This window comes from Phalangium opilio, unplaced genomic scaffold (assembly GCF_054372755.1).
Source record: "Phalangium opilio isolate 3A_F unplaced genomic scaffold, DU_Popi_V2 ptg000031l_1, whole genome shotgun sequence".
NCBI lineage: Eukaryota > Metazoa > Arthropoda > Arachnida > Opiliones > Phalangiidae > Phalangium > Phalangium opilio.
The window spans coordinates 9,940,745-9,961,407 of NW_028324158.1; the positions used below are offsets into that span (position 1 = coordinate 9,940,745).

Genomic DNA, 20,663 nt, shown 5'->3' on the forward strand with positions numbered 1-20,663 from the left:
AAATTTCTTGAAGAGACTACATTTAAATTTACATTTCTTCATTTAAGTTTATCATTTAATTTTAATTGATTTCTGTTACTGAATTTGAAGTAACTCGACTCATTAGCGAAACAGCTTTTATAGGTTATTCTACATCTGTTCAAAGATTGGTTCCCCTTCTTTTACAATGAGAAGAAACCAACCTTCACCCTATGCTGGGGCAAAGCGTGGGGACAAACTTCCTCAAATTTTTAGTAGGAGTTTTTAGTTAGGAGAACTAAGTATCCCACGCTCCGATCGCTACCCTTAAGTTACAAAGTTCAACCATAAATATTTTAACATGGATGTGTAAAGAGAAACTTATTGTGTTATTTTAGTCTTTTGACAATATAAGATTGCCCTCTTATTTTTTCTTTTATTTTGCTTTACTTTTAACTTTTAACAGTGCACGTGCAAGTCATTATACCCAGCTGAATCTTTCAACTGTCCTATCCAAGCTAACTAGTTTTATTACTTTGTTTTTCATGGGAACCGATCCCTTTGGTCAAATATTATTTTTAAAGCAGTTAAAGTTATTTTTCTTACAAAATATCCAAACTTAAAACTATTTATACAGTTTTCAACATAATTAACATATTTTCAAACTACAGTTTATACATCATGCAAATTTTAGTCTTTTAGCAGTTTTTAGGTGGTAGCACTTGTAGTACCAGAGGTATAATTGAAACGTTGCTTCTGTGAGCAGTGTTCTTCCCCTTTGTTTGAGGCGGCGATGCACCTTTTTCTTTTACTCAAGAATGTTATGAGCTGACTACTGCATTACTGCAAGAACTCTTAAATATCTTTCCAAAAATTAATACTTTTTTACAGTGTTTCGTTCATAAGACCAACTAATCATCAACCTTTGTCTCAGAACGTATCAACCTTTTACTTATTTGAAACAAGTTATACCATTGAATTTTCTCCTTCCTCAGGGAGATACAACTCTTCTCCTTTCTCAGGGAGATACAACTCTTCTCCTTTCTCAGGGAGATACAACTCTTCTCCTTTCTCAGGGAGATACAACTCTTCTCCTTTCTCAGGGAGATACAACTCTTCTCCTTTCTCAGGGAGATACAACTCTTCTCCTTTCTCAGGGAGATACAACTCTTCTCCTTTCTCAGGGAGATACAACTCTTCTCCTTTCTCAGGGAGATACAACTCTTCTCCTTTCTCAGGGAGATACAACTCTTCTCCTTTCTCAGGGAGATACAACTCTTCTCCTTTCTCAGGGAGATACAACTCTTCTCCTTTCTCAGGGAGATACAACTCTTCTCCTTTCTCAGGGAGATACAACTCTTCTCCTTTCTCAGGGAGATACAACTCTATATGAACCTTTATGCATATTTCCCAATAAACTACTACAACGAGCCATGTCAGGTGGTCAAGGAAGTGGGAAAAGGAAGCGCCATGAAAAAAGAGGCACCAAAGAGAAAGTAGGAATGCCACCATCCACGTCGTTCATCCCTTCACACCAGGGACACTAACTTATAATATTCCCTTTAAACCACCATTTTAGTAGCACTTAAAGTGCAACGACTTTTACCAGTATCAATGTTATTGTACCAAATTTACTTAACCATTTTTCACCAAATACTCATGTTATGGAATCACCTTATAAGTGTTACTTTTTAACCAACACAAATATATCTTTTACACTTTTTACAAATACCAACATTACCTTTTACAAATAGTAATTTACCTTTTACCAAACAACCTACTTAACGGCAATAACGATTGGACAAAGTCAGCCAGGGACTCGCGAAGGGACCACCACAAGGGAATATCCAAACTTCGGTCTGTACACCTGTTAATCACTCGTCGACGCCGTTCGAAATAAATCTTACAGCGCCGCTCGTGTCGTGAATGCACTACTAAGTCTATCGAAATCGCCAACTAATAAGCGTCGCCTTTTTCTTAGGTACGCCCCGATCAGGTCTTAAGAATGCCCATGTGCAACTCTTTTATCTTGGCTAACCCTTTTATCCATGTAGGAAAAGGTTCGTGCTCAATTAAGAGCTTTTTTTATGTCCTTTCATGGACTTTGTCTAGGTCCTTTCATGGACTTTGTTTAACGCCCGTTCTGGGACGTGGGAGGGGATACCCGGCTAGGGTATTTACTTTTTGTCGCTCTTTCTGGAACGATACTAAATTCGCCCATTCTGGGGCATCTAATTTTTTACCGTGGCCACGCCATCATACACTCTCTCTTTCACAACAAGCCAAGACCGACCTATCGGTAATAAACCCTTATACCAAGCTCAACCAGAGCACTACTTTAACCAAGCTCAACCAGAGCACTTTTTATCTTAGCTCAAAAACCCAGAGCACTTTTTATCTTAGCTCAAAAACCCAGAGCACCTTTTTATCTTACGACAACTTAGTGTCAAACCTTTGTTTTCTCTTAATAAGTATTTTTCTACGAACCCAACTTCATTGCGAAGTGCGAATCAATTTTATCAACCTGAAGTCTAACGGTTGTTTGTTGCTTGCTTCCAAACTGCATATAGTTCCTTCGAACCTTGAGAAGGACCACTCCTTTAGCTTCTGTAGACCCTGATGTCTTTGGGCTGGGACTCCTTCATCCCGCTCCTTGTCGCTCCCCGCCGCTGGACTTCTTGCGGCACGTTCACGTTCCCTTTCGGCTCTCAGGCATCGGAAAAGCATCCTTCTTGGAGTTGACGAGGGACTTGAAGATTTCCACTATTTTCGAAGTTCTCGAACAAAGTCCAATTTTCACAAAATTGTCCAATTAACGTAATTTATCCCGAGCACGTAATTAGTCCCGGGCGCGTAATTAATCCCGGGTTTCGGCACCATTTTATGTTGCGACTTCCATCCCAACATAAGAGTTTGTGATAATTCCTGATATCACATCGGCGGACTGAAACACCGATCTAAATCCCTAACTTATGTGTATGTCTTTATTTCAATAACGAAGAAGCTCCAAATGCAATCATCAATATTTTCTTTAATTACTGTATTGTCTTATCAAATCATACTTAAATCAAGATATCATTACAATAATTTTCCTTGAAAACACGTCCGTTTAACTAAAGTTTCTAAGTCTTTCTTTTACAACCTCTCTCGGCAGAGTCGGTTTGCGATCTATAATGTCCGAAGGTAACAAACGCTCTTTCTCCATCAAGAGTCCAATACGTTCTACTCATGCTTTGCTTCTGCTAGTTTTAACACAAAGTTCAAGTTTTACCCCCTATTATTGTTACCAAGCGATCCCTAGAATTCGTCACTCCCAAGTTTTATGACTTTACAGAGCCAGAGGGCCTTTTAACACACTAGTAACAAAAACCATCCGTCGAACCTTTCAAATGCATTACTATAGCCTTTACAATTGTACAGTATTTCTTAGCAATTACAAGCCGTGCTCTACGACAGTTCTTATTTTGGTTTAGAGTACAATGTTATTCTTTAAAAGTCTTTACATATAAAACATATCAAACATAAGTATTCACTATAAGTAAACCTTAACTTAACCTTAACTAAGCTAAATTCGGACCATAAAAACCCATAACTTCTGCTTATGGGAAAAAAGGTCCTGGGAAAACCCCAGTGGGGAAAACCATTAATTCAATTATTATTTAAGTATAAATGACCAGGCTTGTTTTGGATCGCCGGATTCAACAAGTTGAAGCTTTCAGTTCATTTCCGTAGAAAATATTTAAAATCGTGCAAGTCATTAGCCAAGAAATTACGATTAATGACACTGGTTGTTTAATGTTACTAATATTAACACCTGAAATTAAGATATAATTTCTATATGGAAACGAAACTTAATATTTACTAGCTTAATATAAAATACTTTGTCTAGCGGCAATTCCAAAGACAAGCAAACACTTTGTTTTAGCACACGAAAAGAAATAAATTAGAATCGAAACCAGAATTCCACAAACAAGTACTGTTATCCAAACCTTGAAAGGTTAAATAATTAAAATTAACGTATTCATTAATAATTATTGGACTTACATAAACTTCGAATGGACTCAGAAAGAAAATGGGCGACCTAGTTGCCATCTCTTTAACACCAACAAAGAAACTCATGGTGTCCTTAACGTATGGTACACTGAAGTCAATTACTTCTCTTCTCTCTTTAGTAACGGTAAGTCCAGCCAGGGCAAAATCGGCTTTCTACAACAGAATAATTAAAAATTACAAACCCAAAACTTCTCACTTTTTTCGAGTAATTTACATTAGAACTTATATGTCCAACTACACCAGTCCATGTATTGTTAGGTAACAATTTACCATAATGCGGATATTCTGTCTCATGAAGATCGTACCTACAGAAGTATATATAACCAAGAACCCACTTAAATTCTGAGAAACTTACGTAAAGTTTAGGGTGTTGGCCAAGCTGTTTAACAGATTTGCTTCAATTCCTTCAAAAATTACTTCACCATTTGGTAATCGTTCAACAACTTTAATGAACTGGCTCTAAAGTATATCAAATTAAAATAATTTTTTTATAACATTGTAGTAAAGAAAATAAGTCCTACGTTACCTGCATAAACGTTAATTTAAATATTCGTCCAGAACAACTAAAATCATTCATTTTTGAAAATTTAAAAAAAAATTTCAATTCTAAATTCTGAGACAACGGTTATCGCGTATTCCTACCACCGTAGTACTAATCTAGTCCAATGTCTCTTTTGTATTCCTAGTCGAAGTACAGGTATGGAGTCTATAGAAGTTCGTACCATATGCTTTATTATATTCCTTTCTATATTATTTCAGGTTCACGCGAGAAATTATACGCTAGAGAGAACTTTGCCAAAACAAACCTAAATCGTTAAAACTTTGGTGCTGAAACACCGGGAAAATAACTGTAATCAACGGATCAATGCCGTTATTATAAAGGAACTAGCTTAACCACAAACTCGCCCTTGTTTGATATAAATTATTTATTCATAAACCTTAGTGCACTGAAAATAATTACAGTGTCAGTGCAAACCAAAAATATCCGTTGCGGAGAAAGATTAAAATATTGCAATTAGGTAACACTTGTTATGATACCAAGAACTTTTCATAAACCTTAGTGCACTGCAAATAATTACAGTGTCAGTGCAAACCAAAAATATCCGTCACGGAGAAAGATTAATATATTGCAATTTGGTAACACTTGTTATGATACCAAGAACTTTTCATAATCCATAATGCATTTATCCAGTATACAGTGTTATTAAGATGGGAGGAGTTACGGGGACGTGACGTCAATATTGGTAGCATAACTTGTATGGTTTGAGCTGACGACATCCAAGATGGTCGCCAAAACGGAGGTAAGAGATAGGAGGGTGTGACGTCACGTGAAAGCTCGTAGTAGTAGACTATTGATTAATGTGAAGTAAAAGGAAGTAATATGCTCAGTTCCTGATTTTATGGCATCGATTTTTATGGCATGTTTATTTAGAATTTTTTGTAGATTTTTAAGGTAAAGTGAATTAATTATTTGCATTTAGTCTTCGATTTTTAATTTTTCTTATTAGATTTGCAATTGATGATATAGTTATCAATATGATGGCCATTAAAAAATAAATCAAATAACTGATGAAGAGTAACTTAAAGGTGCTTTGTAAATCAGTCAAACGGATGTAGTTTACGGCAGCTTCCAAGTCCTTCACCATCAATTCTTCCTTCGTAACGGGTGACCTCAATATTTCTAACCATTTCTGTTGACAACCGGTTTCGTATAAAGCTTTAATGCTACAAAACCAATGATCAGTGTTCTTAGATTAGATGGTAAAAACAATTTAATACTTACACCCAGTTAAATGATCCTTGACACGTGAAATTCTTTTGAAATCCAATGACAGTATTGAAATCAGTCAAAGGCTCACTCACGGCCCGTATCTTATGCGGTGGGTACCCTGCTTCAAGTAAGCTTAATTCCATTTCAAGCAAAGGTCGAACGGTAATAACGCGTCCTTCATAAATGTCATCGAGATCCGTCTTTCTAGGTGGTCTTATATCACGGACTCGGCGAAAGAGACCTCCGTATGGTTTGGAAGGCTACAATTTCAAGTGAATTAGACCCACTACTCAAGGGCACAAGTATAAATATACCATCTTCTCTATTTTATCTCCTACAGAACTGTGTTCATCGATGAACAATTTTGTGGAGCCCAATCTGAGAAGTGAGGCTAATTCTTCAAGTGTATTTATATTATTTTTGACTGTAATGCTTGCAGACGCTTTCAGTTCATTGCCATAGTGAATACGTAATATTGTGATGGCTACCAGCCATGAAATGTTTATAAGAGAAGCTGATAGGTTAGCGTTATGCTTACTAACGCCTGCAAATAAGGAATTTTCAATTATATAATGTCTGTCTGTACTTAAATATTAAATCTCATGCTCAAAATGGACTAGAGAGTCGTCGCGAATGAGGTCTGTAGTTCAGTCAGCTTTAAAATAAATACATTCTTGACAATATGTTAACGTGAACATGAAATTTCTTGCATTGCAGCAATGTTCACACTTACGCGTTAGTTGAGGATGGGAGAAGATGTACAGAAGCAAAAATACCATTATTGCACATGCCACTAGCAACAGCCAAACCTAAAACAATAAAATCAAAGGTTTTTAAGTTGGTATGTTCGACATAGATTTCAGACTTACATGAACTTTAAACGGACTCAAGAAATAATAGCCTGTCCTAGTTTCCTCTTTGACCCCGACGAAGAAGTTGTACGTGTCCCTCATGTACGGTTCACTGAAATCAATCACGGTTCTTCTTAAGCTATTGTCGCCAAGACCAGCAATGGCAAAATCAGCTTGCTACAAGAAAAATGAAAACTAAATAAATAGAATCGAAATAAAAACTTGTTGTTGATATTCACTTTGGAATATAAACGTCCGACTACGCCAGTCCAGGATTTATTCGGTAACATTTTTCCATAATGTGGAAACTCAATCTCTTGAAGATCGTACCTTTATTAAGATTTGAAAGGTAAAGGCATGGGAAAATTACACCGATATGCTTGTCTTACGTAAAGTTAATTTTCTTGGCAAGTTTATTTAAAAGTTTCGCTTCAATTCCTTCTAAAATTGGTTCACCACTAGACGTCTGTCCAATTTTGCGAAGAAATTCAGTCTGAAAATGTGCAGGTAAACAAAAACTTAAATAATTGAAATAAGACAAATCAAAACGCACCTGCATATATGTTACTTTATAACTTCTTCTATTACAAGTAAATTCCTCCATTGTCAACTGCAATCTGAGCGAGTTTACTGTACAAAATACTGAATTCTCAAATCTCCAAAATTAAGAGATTCTGGTCGTCGCCTTAATTCCTACCACCGTATAACACTTATCTAGTCCGGTGTCTATTTTGTAGAGCTTACGTAGAAGTAGAGAATTTCGTGTCCATTTCACCTTAATCGATCGGTTTCCAGCGTCATGCTTTACTTTCCCTCGAGAAAATCGTGACAAAATGTCCTTAATTATTAAAACTGTTTCTTCGAATTTAACACCGAGAAAAGTACCTTTAATCCGATTCTTCCATTGACAAATTGAAATCTGGGTTCAGTTTTGTCCCATTCACTAGAAAATTCTAAACACTATATTCCAATTCAAATATCAGCTAGATTAAGCCTTCTTCCTTCAAACGCATTACGCGCAAGGACCCAGTTTCGAGACAATAGCTAACTCGAAAGTATCATACACCTTAGCTGAAGTATTTATTTACCCAAGTGGTGAATACCTTCGTTTACTAAGCATAAATATATGTTAAGTAATATTGACACACCATGGAGATAAAATAATAAGGAGAAGTAAAATCATCGAGGCACTTTGATGCCAACTTCCATCAATGTTAGAATTGAATTTGCTGGAAATGTAAAAGCTGTCGGTATCCTGGGACTCCTTTCTTAATTTCTCCATGTAGTGAAAAAACTATTAAAAATGATCTTAAGGAGAAACTCATGCGAAAAGAACATTATTTATCCGATCAAATTCTTAAAGGGAGGGTGAAAAGGAAACTTATTTAGGTAATTATATTTCTAAAGACACGCTGTATCTACATGGTCGTGCGTGCAATACAAATACTGCAGTATTCGAGGAGCAAATCACTTTGATACATAAAAACCTATACTTTAGCTGATAAAAACTAACTTTCTTGCCAGGTGACTTGCCCCTCGTGGGAAAATATATAATTAAACAGTTAGGGCCACACGCAAACGTTATTTATTATTAAATATTCCTAAACAATGTAAGTACATCAAATAATATTTCATAATAAGGTTTATCAAATATTGTGCAAGAACATTTTTCCAATTTATCCAAATAAGGTAGCTTAAGGCAGTAAGATCAATTGTTTCACTAAGGGGCTACTAGATAAGACGACAACCTGACTTCTCTCATTACTCTGTTTCTAGAAGATTCTGAAGAGTGGTGTTCGTGCAGTTTTAAATAGCGTTGTAAGTTCACAGACATTTATTTATTCGTGTACCTTTTTTTGGGCGCGAGTTTCCTACCAAAATGCCTTTCGCGCTCTCTCTTGAAGTCTATAAGCGAGTAACGAAGACGTCCCCCATTCAAAATAAACTTCGATGTATTTGTAAATCTGTTTTTTTTTAATCTTCAAATTAGTTATAATCGAGGACAAATATGGCATTGAAGGAGTCTATGTGTTCGGGAAAAACATTAAAATTAACTTTCATGCAGGTAAGATTAAAGGCCTTGTTTATATTTATGATTCTACCCAAAGTTTTACTTATTTCGGTGCTTGATTTACTTCTTTCATTATTTTTGAGTGATTTTTGACAACTGATTTAGTCTTGGGTAAGATTATTTCATAATATGCTAATTAACACCGATTTAAAAAGAGGTTAGAAAGATTTTGGTAACAATACGCGCAATTCTTAGTGTATTTTTGAATCTTTTTAAATCACGCGAGTCCCAGTTTTTTTTTAAAAAGTAATAATTAATATTTTCCAAAGATTAATCTTGAGTTAAAATCTTTTATCAGAATATTTATCTTCAAGTTATTAATCAATCAGCCAGCGATGAGCCCATTCTAGATGGCATCGAAGCTAATTTCTTAAAGTGCCTCGCCAGTTCAATTAATTTTACGTAAGATATTAAATTTTATTATAAGAGGTCATAACCCCTTCATTGCCGATTCAAATTAATACTTTCAAGATATAACCTACACGAGACTGAGGCTGAAAAGTACGGCACGAGACTGAAAGATAATTCATGGACTGGGATTGTTGGACGTCTATATGATAAAGTCAGTAATCCCTTTGCAGTTTAATTTCAATTAAACGCTAATTTTTATGTAAAATAGTAATGTTTTTGTCCTTTTTATCTCACGTACCTAGAAAGCAGATTTTGGTCTTACAGGTCTTACTGTCACAAACGAAAGAAGGGCTGTAATTGACTTCAGCGTAATATACAGGAAAGAAACGCGAAATTTCTTTGTAGGTGTTCAAGAAGCGACTAGGTCATCTATTCTATTTCTGAGTCCATTTAAAGTTGATGTAAGTTAAGTAATTGGTTTTTTCTCTCTATTTAAATATGTCTAAATGGTAATTAATTTTACGTTTAAGGCTTGGCTAGCGGAACTAGCTTGCGTAATTATGGTTTCATTGATTATGTATTACTTCTCACGCCTTAAATTGTCAAGTTTTACGATTATTTTTGCAATCGCGGCGAATCAAGGTATTTTACTTTTAAGTATAAGATAAATTTAATATGTTAAATTGAGAAGTTTATTTTAATTTCAGGTGTTGATACGCGTAATGTTAAATTACCAGCTTCGTTAATTATAATCTCATGGTTGATGACTTGCACTATCTTTAATATTCACTACGGAAATGAACTTAAAGCCTCTACTAGCGTTTCAAACGAAAATAGTATGGACACTCTTGATGACGTGGCGTCAGTTCTCCGATTGGGAACTAAGAAATTTATCATTCAGCAACACTCTGCTTTGGTAGCTGCTATAGAAAATATGGTAAAGTACTTATAGAACTGTAGTTGTTCTACTTAGCAAGTGGTCATCCTTAAAACACTGCAATACCATAACTTGCAAAATGTCATAGATGTTACATTTTCTACTACCCTGTTTTGGAACTCTTTTAATTTTGTAATTCAGCCTTCTTCGCCATACGGACATCTTTTTCGCCGGGTGGGTGTAGTTAGAGAACGAAGACCAACGGACTACACTGATATATACAATGGACGAATTATTACGGCATATCCTCGGACACGTGCGGAACTTCTTCTACTTAAGGCCGGGTACCCACCGTCTAAAGTAAGGGCAGTTAACGAGCCGATTATGAGTTTAAACACCGCCATTGGATTTCAAAAGAATTTCACATGTCAAGCATCGTTTAACTGGGTGTAAGTGAATAATGTAATATTAGGGATTATGTTTATGAATGAAACATTGTTTTTTATCATAGCATTACGGCACTGTCAGAAAGCGGATGTCTTCAGAAGTGGCAAGATAAATTAATGTTACCCGTGACGTTGGAAAAACTGCACGAGAAAGATACCAGCAACGCAAACTATATAAGTCTGGAGGATTTAGTCACCACTTTCGGTTTACTGTTCACGAGTTATTTTGGAGGTTTACTCATGGTATTCTCGGAACGATTTAAGAAACGGGGTCAGAAGTAACTAAAATTAGAATGATGTTGAAATTTAATTGTTTGTTCATTATCATTTGATCATACTAAAATACTATTACCTTCACACCTATTTAATAAGCAAATAACTCTACAAACCTCCTGAAGACAAAGCTATCAATTCTTCTTAAATACAGCAGCAGTAAAACGTTGTATTTGGTATACTGGAATTAATTAGGTTAATTACGTGTGCCTATTAGCAGTAAACTTCATACTGGGCACGGATTAGGGTGACTTTAATCCACTATTTGCCTTTGCTCCTGCATATATCACTGAGTTTTGTAACGTGTAAACTTTGGGATAATAATTATTGTTAACAATCAAATTTAAAGGCTATGGCCGAATATTGTACGTATACTTTTAAATCCCACACATGCATGGCACAATTATAATGGACAAACCCTTTTTGGAAAATAATAAGGAAAAGTAAAATCGATATTTTTGATGCCAACTTCCAATAATGGGATGCGCAGAAAATGTAAAAGCCGTAACTTGGTACTTCTTTTTTATTTTTTCCACGGACAAATAAACTAAGGTTTCCCACAGTTCAGTTCAAACAGTTCAGTTTTCGGTTCAGTTCAGTTATTTTCGGTTTCAGTTTAGGGACTAAACTGATTTGATTGCTTCAGTTCAGTTTCGGTTTGCATGTCTCCAAACTGATCAGTTTTCAGTTCGGTTCGGTTTATTTCTTAAACTGAACTGATAAAAACTGAACTGAAGAGATAGTTAAATACTCTTTCGATCTATCGCCAGAAACGATATCAATACGTTCCCACAAACATTAGTAGAACAATAGAAAACTGGCATCGTTTAGTATTGCATGTTGTATGATATTTTGAAGGATGTGTCGCGTAAAGTTACCTTATTAGTATCGCGTATATTTCATAATTTATGTCGCGTATATTTAATGATGCATAGAAATAAGCCATTAATTTAAGTCCCGTGACTAGCTGGGACCCTCTGCAGAGAGACTGAGGCTAAAAGAGTACCAATAATTAGTAACTAAAAAGGGTATCTTAATTAGTTAATTAGTTAATTAGTCAAATCTAAATTGTACAATGTTAATAATTAGTAGTTAGTGAAATAAACATGACTCTTAAGGTATGGCACTACATTATTCCACTACTTAAGAGTAGTAGAAAATGTTAGTGGTTAATAGTTACAATTTGGGTATTTTGGGCCTCTGACACCGTATTTTTCATCTTGATAATCTCTGAAGGGGTTTTCGGTTCAGTTCAGTTATAACTGAAAACTGAACTGATCAGTTCGGTTTCCTGGCTGAACCGAACTGGTAATTTCAGTTCAGTTTCAGTTCTTGAAAATCTTAACTGAAAAGTTTCAGTTCAGTTTCAGTTTTAGTCCAAAACCGATTTGAACCGAACTGTGGGAAACCTTAAAATAAACTAAATGATATTAAGCGTCAAATATTTGCTTAAGGAGAAATTCGTGCGAAAAGAACTTTATTTATCTGATCAATTCCTTTAAGGAATGGTGATAAGAAAACTTTTGTCTCTACACAGTCGTGGGTAGAATACCGAATACTGCAGTAATCGAGGAGCAAATCACTTTGATAATTAAAACCACATGCCTCAGCTGATAAAAACTCACTGTCTTGAAACGTGGCTTACCCCTCGGTGGGGAAAACTATAATCAAACAGTCGGGACCGCACGCTATTATTATAAATATTCCAAAAATAATGTACATCAAATAACATTCATAATAATGTTTATCTAATATTAATTATCTGAGCAAGAATATTTTCCCAATTTAGCCACGTAAGGTAGTTTATACAGCAAATAGAGTGGGAACACCGAAACTCCTTGCTTCCGGTTCAATTGTTTCCGATTGCTATTTGCATAGTGGGATAGATAAGACGGCAACCTGACTTCTCGCCCCCCACATAATATTAGCTTAGTCTGTGAAGGCCCGGTAAGGGACGCACTTAGGCCCTGTTAGGTTAGGTTGCCGCCTTCTAGTCCTTGCTGTTTACATTTCAATTGTTCCATATAAGTTACTTCATAATAAAAGGAATATCAACCAATAAACTAATACATAAGTAGATCATTCATGTAAATTATAATGTGTTCCATCTTTTGTAGATTTCTAAGATAATCGTTAGCAATGATATAAAGTAACTAAAGAAGAGCACTTCAAAAGTGCTTAGTAAATCACCGAGTCTGATATAATTTCCGGTATTTTTCACTTCCTTGTCCTTTAGTTCCTGCTTCGTCACAGGAAGCATCATTTTCTCTTGCCACTTCTTTAGACAACCACTTTCGGATAAAGCAACAACACTGTCACAAAACAGATAATATCTATAAGATGCAAACTCTAGAAGAAAAGCCCGTTACGGTCTTATCACTTACACCCAATTAAAGGAGCTCTGACACGAGAAATTCTTCCTAAATCCAATGGAGGTACTGACATCAACCAATGGTTCCTCAACGACTCTGATCTTAGACGGCGGATATCCTTCTTTAAGTAGTTTATGTTTCATTCGAAGTGGAGACTGAACCACGGTATAGAGTCCAGCGTAAATGCTGTCCATTTCAAATTTTTCATTTTTACTAAAGCTTACTCGACGAAACAGATCTCCGTATGGTATCGAAGGCTATTGTTAAAAATTAAACCACGTGACCACATGTAATGCCATAAGAATATCGTACTTTTCAAAAGTGTGGGTCGAAATCTATTAGAACCTACCATTTTACTAACATACTCTTCGATAGCATGGTGCTCACGAATGAAAAATTTCATTTTTCCCAATTTGAAAACCGACGCTACCTCATCAAGTGTATTGATATCATGTTTGGTGGAAACGCTAGTAGATGCTGTCAGTGCATTTCCGTAGAAAATATTTAAGATAGTACAACTTATCAGCCACGAAATTAAGATTAATGACATTGTAGGTCGCGTGATTTTGTGCACATCAACGGCTGAAAATTCAGAAATTAATTGTTAAACTCAAATGTTCATTGATACAAACGAAAAGTATACTTCGTTGAAACTTGCTCGTGCCGTGTAGCACGATAAACTCCCCATTAAACTCAGAATATTTTTGACCCCCCTCTCTACCTTCACTACCGTGGCACAGGGAACACGCGTGAATGTAGTCCCAAGTATTAACGTTCAGATCGCCACCATAGAGTACTATTTGGTTTTTTTTATAAACTTTTAACATAAAAAGGCTCTTCTCTGATTGGTTGATTCGTGTAGAGGTTGAGGGGAGGAGGGCTGGGAACTATGAACGAAGTATACTTTTGGTTTTTATCCAGGAACTTTTGTTAAAATATAATTTTGAAGAACTTTCTATATATGAATTAATACACTGTTTCGCGGCAATTCCAAAAACAGTCATGAAGTGTTGCGATTTATGTTTTGATGTAGAATATGAGATGAAACACATGAACATTAAAACCACAAGTGCACAAACCAGTTCAACTAAAAAAACCTAAAAAAATAAATTACAACGCTAACTACTAAAGGATCGTTAAGTTATTAAACTGTTGGTCTAAAGACAAGGGTATAAGTCAAATTGTTAGACTTACATTAAGTTGAAATGGACTCAGAAAAAATACCGTTGTCCTAGTTGAGTTTTTAACACCGACAAAGAAGTTGAAGGTGTCCTTGATGTATGGTACACTGAAATCAATCGCTGTCCTTCGTTTCATCGTGTCGGCAAGTCCGGCAAGAGCAAAATCCGCTTTCTGCGGGCGAAAGGCAATAAAATATACATATCCAATTGAAAATTAAATTACCAAGTACTGACTTTAGAATGTAGACGACCCATTGCGCCAGTCCAAGTTTTATCAGGTAAAATTTTTCCAAACTCTCCCTTCTTAGTCTTGTGACTTTTGTATCTTTGAAATAATTTAAGTGGGTATTAGTGCACCATAATTAAAAAAAGAACCTGTTAAGCTTACGTGAAATTAATTGTTTTCACCAGGCTTTCTAATATATTACATTCCAGTTCAAGGTAAGTAGACTGAAAAGTAATTAGGTTAGGATTCGCTAAACGGTTATGAAACTATAACCATAACTAAAGAAGGTTACATAAGAAACATTGTTCATTATTGGGAAATCAATGGTAGCGTAGGAAAAAGGCTAAGACTCAAATTAATTTAATGAATTTTATTCGTAAGCCTTGGTTTTTCTTTAAAAGTGTACGAGTGGAAAAGTATTAAATTGAAATAAAATATATTGATCACTTACATTCATGAAAGTGAATTTAAGTTTTTTTCCGGAACAGGGGGATTCTTTAATTATCATAATTATAATTATATAATTAAGATAAATTAGAAGAAAGTATATAGTATAAATAAAAATAGCTAGTTTTCTTTGTTAACTAAATAATTATAATTGGATATAAAATAATTAAAACACTGTTATTAAATTCATTTACTCGAATGCGATCTTGCAATCTAATCATTTAAATTTGACAGGTTTTGAATTATAATATGAAATTTCGACGGTGTAAAAGTCTGTGTGTGTAACGTAACGACTAACGTCGACTGAACGAATATTCTCGACCGCTTTGTTCAAAATAGTGAATATGCTTAGCGGAAAAATAATTACAGTTAACATTGATTGGACTAAAACTTCATGGTACGTTGGTCGCGTGTTACTTATCCCTAAGGCTTTAAAAAGAGTGCAAATACAAAACTCACAGTAGTTAAGGAAACATAACCTTATTCGCCAAAACCCAAGGCAAATAAAACTTCTTTTTACGTAAAACACTAATAAAGTATTCGATTAAATACATTAATCATAATAGACGTAACATTTTCGACTCGAAATCGACTAAAGAAACCTCCCCCCTCCCCATAATATCAGAAACAACGCTGTATAGATGAAAAGTTTAATTTGATCCATTATCTAATGACATTTCCGCAGAACTTTATATTAGTCTAGTTACAACAATTTTTAATTTTCTTCCATTTGTGGCGAAGTTCAAAGAAAATTGCAAACTGTACTGTCACGAAATAAATCGCGAACAGAATTCCAAACATGGTTCGTAGATCAGCGAAACGAATAAAATTTATAGTAGTTGTCAGGTCTTTGTCCTTCAATTCTTCCATCGTCACTGGAAACATTAATATCTCTTGCCATTTCTGTAAGCAACCGCTTTCGGACAAAGCCATAATGCTATAAAAAAAAATAAACAAAAACATCACGCTAGTTTCTAAGAGTGGTCCATCTTGCCAAAGACAGTACGAATCATTACGGGCCAAAGAAAAATCTGCAATGACTCTGGGTCACGGAGAAATCTGCAATTACTCTGGGTCAAAGAAAAATCTGCAATGAATCTGGGTCGTAAGGAAAGTCTGCAATGAATCTGGGTCATAAAGAAAACTCTACAATGAATCTGGGTCATAAAGAAAACTCTGCAATGAATCTGGGTCATAAAGAAAACTCTGCAATGAATCTGGATCATAAAGAAAACTCTGCAATGAATCTGGGTCATAAAGAAAACTCTGCAATGAATCTGGGTCATAAAGAAAACTCTGCAATGAATCTGGGTCATAAAGAAAACTCTGCAATGAATCTGGGTCATAAAGAAAACTCTGCAATGAATCTGGGTCATAAAGAAAACTCTGCAATGAATCTGGGTCATAAAGAAAACTCTGCAATGAATCTGCGTCATAAAGAAAACTCTGCAATGAATCTGAGCCTTATTTCCTTAAATTATCTATGGAATTTACGTGCTAAAGTTCTTACATCCAATTAAACGATCCTTGGCAAGTGAAATTCTTTTGAAATCCAATAGCCGTGTTTATACCCATTAGGGGTTCCCTAACCGCGGGTACTTTACTCGGAGGGTATCCAGCTGTAAGCAATTCAAGCGCCATTCGAAGGCCAGACTGTGCCGTGGTAATACGTCTAGCGTAGATATCAGCGTAGTCCGTCTGACTTCTTGGTCTAATGACACTTACTCGACGGAATAAGTCTCCGTACGGAGTTGAAGACTTAGATTATGATTAGAAAGAAAAATTAGGTGTCCACAATCAAACCAGAGGAATTCAATGACACCTACAATTTTGGCAATATCATCCACTAAATTACTATGCTCCGGAATGAATAATTTCATGTTCTCCAATTTGAAAACTGACGCTAAATCGTCTAGTGTATCTATACTATTTTCGGTTGAAACGGTAGTAAACGCCTTCAATTCATTTCCATAGAAAATAGTTAATATTAAACAAGTCATGGCCCATGAGAGTATTACGAATGACGCCGGTCTTTCAATACTATTCACATTTATACCTGCAATTTAATGATGAATATAATTTCAGATTTAAAATCTTTCTAGATCAAATCAAAACTCGTAATATTATATATTATAATTAGCGCCTCAAACCCTTAAAACCCGTTTATGGGAAACCAGTGTACTATATTTTATTAAAGAAATCTGTTGAAATGCAAGGACGTTATTCCATAAATAAGTTTCTTTACATTTTTTGCCGCCATTTTTAAAAATGGCGGTGGATTGAAAAAATATTTTTGGGATAGTACCTACTACTTAAGAGTAACGTCCCTACAAAATTTCAGCCCTCTATGTAAAGCGATTTGGGCCGGGCGTTGATTATAAGTCAGTCAAGACATCAAAGTTTTGACTTATATACTTTGTCTAGTAGCAATTCCCAAGACAAGCAAAAAACCGCTAGCTTTATGTATAAAGTTGAAGCGTGAGATGAAATACATAAGAATCAAAACCAAAATTCCACAAGCCAATTCAGCTAGCCAAACCTTAAACACGAAAAAAAATATATATATAATTTACTTAAATAATTATTTATTTGGTATTTTGTCTCACATTAACATTGAATGATTTTAGAAAAAACATGGATGATCTAGTAGTTGTTCTCTCAACACCAACAAAGAAATTCATGGCGTCATTTATGTAGGGTACACTGAAGTCAATCGCGGTTCTTCTTTCCTTAGTTACGGTGAGTCCAGCAAGGGCAAAATCAGCTTTCTAGACTCAAGTAAAACTTTAGCGTCCTATTGAATACCATTGTTCATTTACTGACCTTGGAAAATACATATCCGATAGCGCCGGTCCAAGATTTATTTGGCAACATTGATCCATATTGTCCAAACCCAGTTTCGTGAAGATCGTATCTTTGAAAGTATTATTTTTTTTATAAGATAAACCATTAAATGTTAGCAAATTATCTTACGTGAAGTTGATAGCGTTGGCTAGGCTATTTAATAATTTTGCCTCTATTCCGTTTAGAATTGGTTGACCGCTAGGTAATTGTCCAACAACTTGTAAGTAATGACTCTGAATTGAAAACTCTATAAATTTCCAAAAGCGTCGAACCAAGTGTAGAGATTTTGGACAGAGTCCGAGCTTACTCGCATAAAAGTTATTTTAAATCTTCGTCCAGAACAAATTAATTCCATGATTGCAGACTTAATTAAGGATTTGATTTTTTTATGCAAATTTATAAATTACTGTACTGTACTGTACTACTTATCTAGCCGCAATTGCAGCGCGCGTAGAGTAAGGGCCATATGATATAAATGCACTATTTTCCGTCGAGTTACGTGAATTGCGCAATATGCAATAAAACGCGCGCGTGACGCCAACAGCTTAAAATCGTTAAAATTTCCAGGTGAACAATACCATAAGTTTTCTGGCTCAATTATTTATAATGCCTAAACAAAGTCCACCACACGAACTCCCTTTAGAAGGTCATTATTTATTCACAAAGGCTGCAATATACTGATACTATCAACACTCGAGAAAACTTTAGATTAGGCCCTATTGTTTACGCATTACTATTGTCGAAGTTTTAACTAAATTAAACCGTTTAAGTACCTGGTCACAATCAGAGGCGGTTTTGTGACGTTAGACAAGTAATGCTCAGGCCCGGACCACAAATTTAAATGAGAAATTTATACGTGGCATACAGAAGGGGATAATAGAAGAAGGATGACACTCTGTATCCTTTTAATACTTTAGTTACGCTGTAACATGATTTTTCCCCAGGCTCATGCACCCTTTTTGTTTGCTCTCCTGCATGCTCATCAAACTTCAGATAGGGGTGAATTCTATAACTGTTTGCTACTAAATCCTCAGCAAATAACCCACAAACCTTTATTGTCTTGACGTGGGACAAAAATCCACAAGAGCGCCCCTTGACAAATAATTAATGATGAGGGAACTATTTCTAGCGTATGTGATTTGGTTTAGTAACCTTGCTCCAAATAATAAGGGATGTTGGGAAGAACCATGTTACAATTATCTCGCTTTGTGGTACACTTCCCTCAAAGAGAAGTATTATATACTTCTGGTTATATATTATACAGTAATTGTTATTTAAGTCATTGCTTTCATATTTTTCCAATATTCTAACCCCATGACTAACAATGACACGCAATAACTCCTAAAGAGCAGTTGAAATGTACTCAATAAATCAACGAGTCTGATGTAATTAACTGCACTAGTGTCCTCCTTTTCTTTCAATTCTTGCATCGTTACGGGAAACACGAGTTTATCTTGCCATTTCTGTAGACAACCACTTTCCGATAAAGCAAAAATGCTATCGCAAAACATTAAATATGTGTAAGCCAATCTTCATAACAAATAGTCCGATTCGTGTTCAACTTACACCCAATTAAAGGCGCGCTGACACGTAAAATTCTTCCCAAATCCAATGGCGGTATCAAAATAAACCAGGGGCTCGGGTACAATCCTAATTTTAGATAGTGGGTGCCCATCTTCAAGTAGCTTAAGTTGGGTTCGAAGTCGAGACCGTGCCGACGTAAGACGTCCTTCGTACAAGTCTCGAAAAAAATCCATTTCTGGTAAATATCTGACACTTACTTGACGAAAGAGGTCACCGTATGGTAAAGGAGGCTGCCAGATTTAATAATCAATCTATTAACAAATCATCAATAATAATTATTGCGTATACCATCTCATTAATGTACTCTTCCACGGCATTATGTTTTTGAACGAGCAATTTCATAGTTCCCAATCTGAAAACATCGGCTAAATCATCCAGTGTTTTAATTCGATTATTAAATGGCACGCTAGTTGATGCCTTCAGAGCGTTTCCGTAATAAATATTCAAAATTGTCGTAGTCATCAACCATGAAACAATTACAAATGAAGCTGGTCGTTTCAAATTACTCGTATTAACAGCTGAAATTAATTACTTTTATAAAATAAAACCCTTTCAACAATATAAAATAATTAATTTTCAATACATTGTCTCGCGGCGATTCCAAAAATGGTCATGAAGTTGGACAATTTACAATTTGGACAGAAACAACACGTCAGTATTAAAACCAAAAGAGCGCAAGCCAATGCTGGTACCCAAACCTAAATTACATAATCAAAGAAACATTTATTTATGGATTATTTAACTTCTTTTCAGACTTACATTAATTTCGAAGGAACTCAACAAAAAACCGTGTGACCTAGTTGTCTCTTTAACGCCCACAAAGAAGTTGAAAGTGTCCTTTATGTATGGTATGCTGAAATCAATAACCGTTCGTCTTTCCTTGGTGTCGGCAAGCGCTGCGAGAGCAAAATCGCCTTTCTACGAGATAAATACAAGAAATGAATCACATTTTATTAAATAACTATAAAACGAACTTACTTTAGAATGTAGATATCCGACGGCGCCAGTCCAGGATTTATTACTTAACATTTTACCAAATTCTCCAGTCCTAGTCTTGTGAAGATTATATCTATGAAAGCATTATTACTATAACAAAGGTTTCAATTAGGTATTTATTTTAATTGGATATCTTACGTAAAGTTAATTGTATCGGCCAAGCTTTCTAGGAGATTTGATTCGAATTCAAAGTACTGAGACTGAAAAATTAAATTTAAATTATCAATAAAATTTCTGATCTAACGGGTGTTGCCGAAAGTAACTAGAGAAAAATTTAGCAATCTCAAAAGAAACTATTGTTTCTCAAGTGCTAGTGAATTATGCCTGGATATTTCAAAATGGAAGTTTGCGTGAAAAATTAA

At 35.3% G+C, this 20,663-nt stretch overlaps 3 protein-coding genes and 1 long non-coding RNA gene across 4 annotated transcripts in view; 1 reads left to right on the forward strand and 3 right to left on the reverse strand.

Annotated features, from left to right (window-relative positions):
* LOC149690502 (uncharacterized) overlaps positions 1 to 20,663 on the forward strand; it is a 285,407-nt gene that overhangs the window by 178,101 nt on the left and 86,643 nt on the right. The gene's annotated exons all lie outside the window — the stretch shown is intronic.
* On the reverse strand, positions 3,657 to 4,619 carry LOC149690511 (glutamate receptor ionotropic, kainate 5-like). The gene is made up of 6 exons (XM_089870434.1): positions 4,538 to 4,619; positions 4,367 to 4,470; positions 4,226 to 4,316; positions 4,003 to 4,164; positions 3,839 to 3,947; positions 3,657 to 3,772 (listed from the first exon to the last, which is right to left on the reverse strand). The coding sequence occupies exons 1-6, from the start codon at positions 4,586 to 4,588 to the stop codon at positions 3,657 to 3,659; spliced, it is 633 nt and encodes a 210-aa protein (XP_089726560.1). The 5' UTR covers positions 4,589 to 4,619.
* LOC149690512 (glutamate receptor ionotropic, kainate 5-like) lies at positions 5,480 to 7,423 on the reverse strand. Its single transcript, XM_089870814.1, has 7 exons — positions 7,187 to 7,423; positions 7,023 to 7,126; positions 6,873 to 6,963; positions 6,516 to 6,810; positions 6,097 to 6,326; positions 5,795 to 6,042; positions 5,480 to 5,736 (listed from the first exon to the last, which is right to left on the reverse strand). The coding sequence occupies exons 1-4, from the start codon at positions 7,235 to 7,237 to the stop codon at positions 6,616 to 6,618; spliced, it is 441 nt and encodes a 146-aa protein (XP_089726940.1). The 5' UTR covers positions 7,238 to 7,423; the 3' UTR covers positions 5,480 to 5,736; positions 5,795 to 6,042; positions 6,097 to 6,326; positions 6,516 to 6,615.
* Positions 15,577 to 18,139, reverse strand: LOC149690513 (glutamate receptor ionotropic, delta-1-like). The gene is made up of 8 exons (XM_089870435.1): positions 18,029 to 18,139; positions 17,851 to 17,954; positions 17,701 to 17,791; positions 17,484 to 17,645; positions 17,293 to 17,416; positions 16,704 to 16,933; positions 16,388 to 16,635; positions 15,577 to 15,814 (listed from the first exon to the last, which is right to left on the reverse strand). Exons 1-8 carry the CDS (start codon positions 18,074 to 18,076, stop codon positions 15,577 to 15,579), a joined length of 1,245 nt encoding a protein of 414 aa, XP_089726561.1. The 5' UTR covers positions 18,077 to 18,139.

Coding starts and splice junctions, on each gene's coding strand:
- LOC149690513 (XM_089870435.1), bottom strand. CDS start 18,076: ATGGAATTAATTTGTTCTGGACGAAGATTTAAAATAACTTTTATGCGA. Junction 17,955..18,028: donor TTAAAATAACTTTTATGCGA/GTAAGCTCGGAC, acceptor TTTTCAATTCAG/AGTCATTACTTACAAGTTGT. Junction 16,636..16,703: donor TGGATGATATTGCCAAAATT/GTAGGTGTCATT, acceptor TCATAATCTAAG/TCTTCAACTCCGTACGGAGA.
- LOC149690511 (XM_089870434.1), bottom strand. CDS start 4,588: ATGAATGATTTTAGTTGTTCTGGACGAATATTTAAATTAACGTTTATG. Junction 4,317..4,366: donor GCCAACACCCTAAACTTTAC/GTAAGTTTCTCA, acceptor ATACTTCTGTAG/GTACGATCTTCATGAGACAG. Junction 3,773..3,838: donor TGGAATTGCCGCTAGACAAA/GTATTTTATATT, acceptor TCTTAATTTCAG/GTGTTAATATTAGTAACATT.
- LOC149690512 (XM_089870814.1), bottom strand. CDS start 7,237: ATGGAGGAATTTACTTGTAATAGAAGAAGTTATAAAGTAACATATATG. Junction 6,964..7,022: donor GCCAAGAAAATTAACTTTAC/GTAAGACAAGCA, acceptor ATCTTAATAAAG/GTACGATCTTCAAGAGATTG. Junction 6,811..6,872: donor TCGGACGTTTATATTCCAAA/GTGAATATCAAC, acceptor TTTTTCTTGTAG/CAAGCTGATTTTGCCATTGC.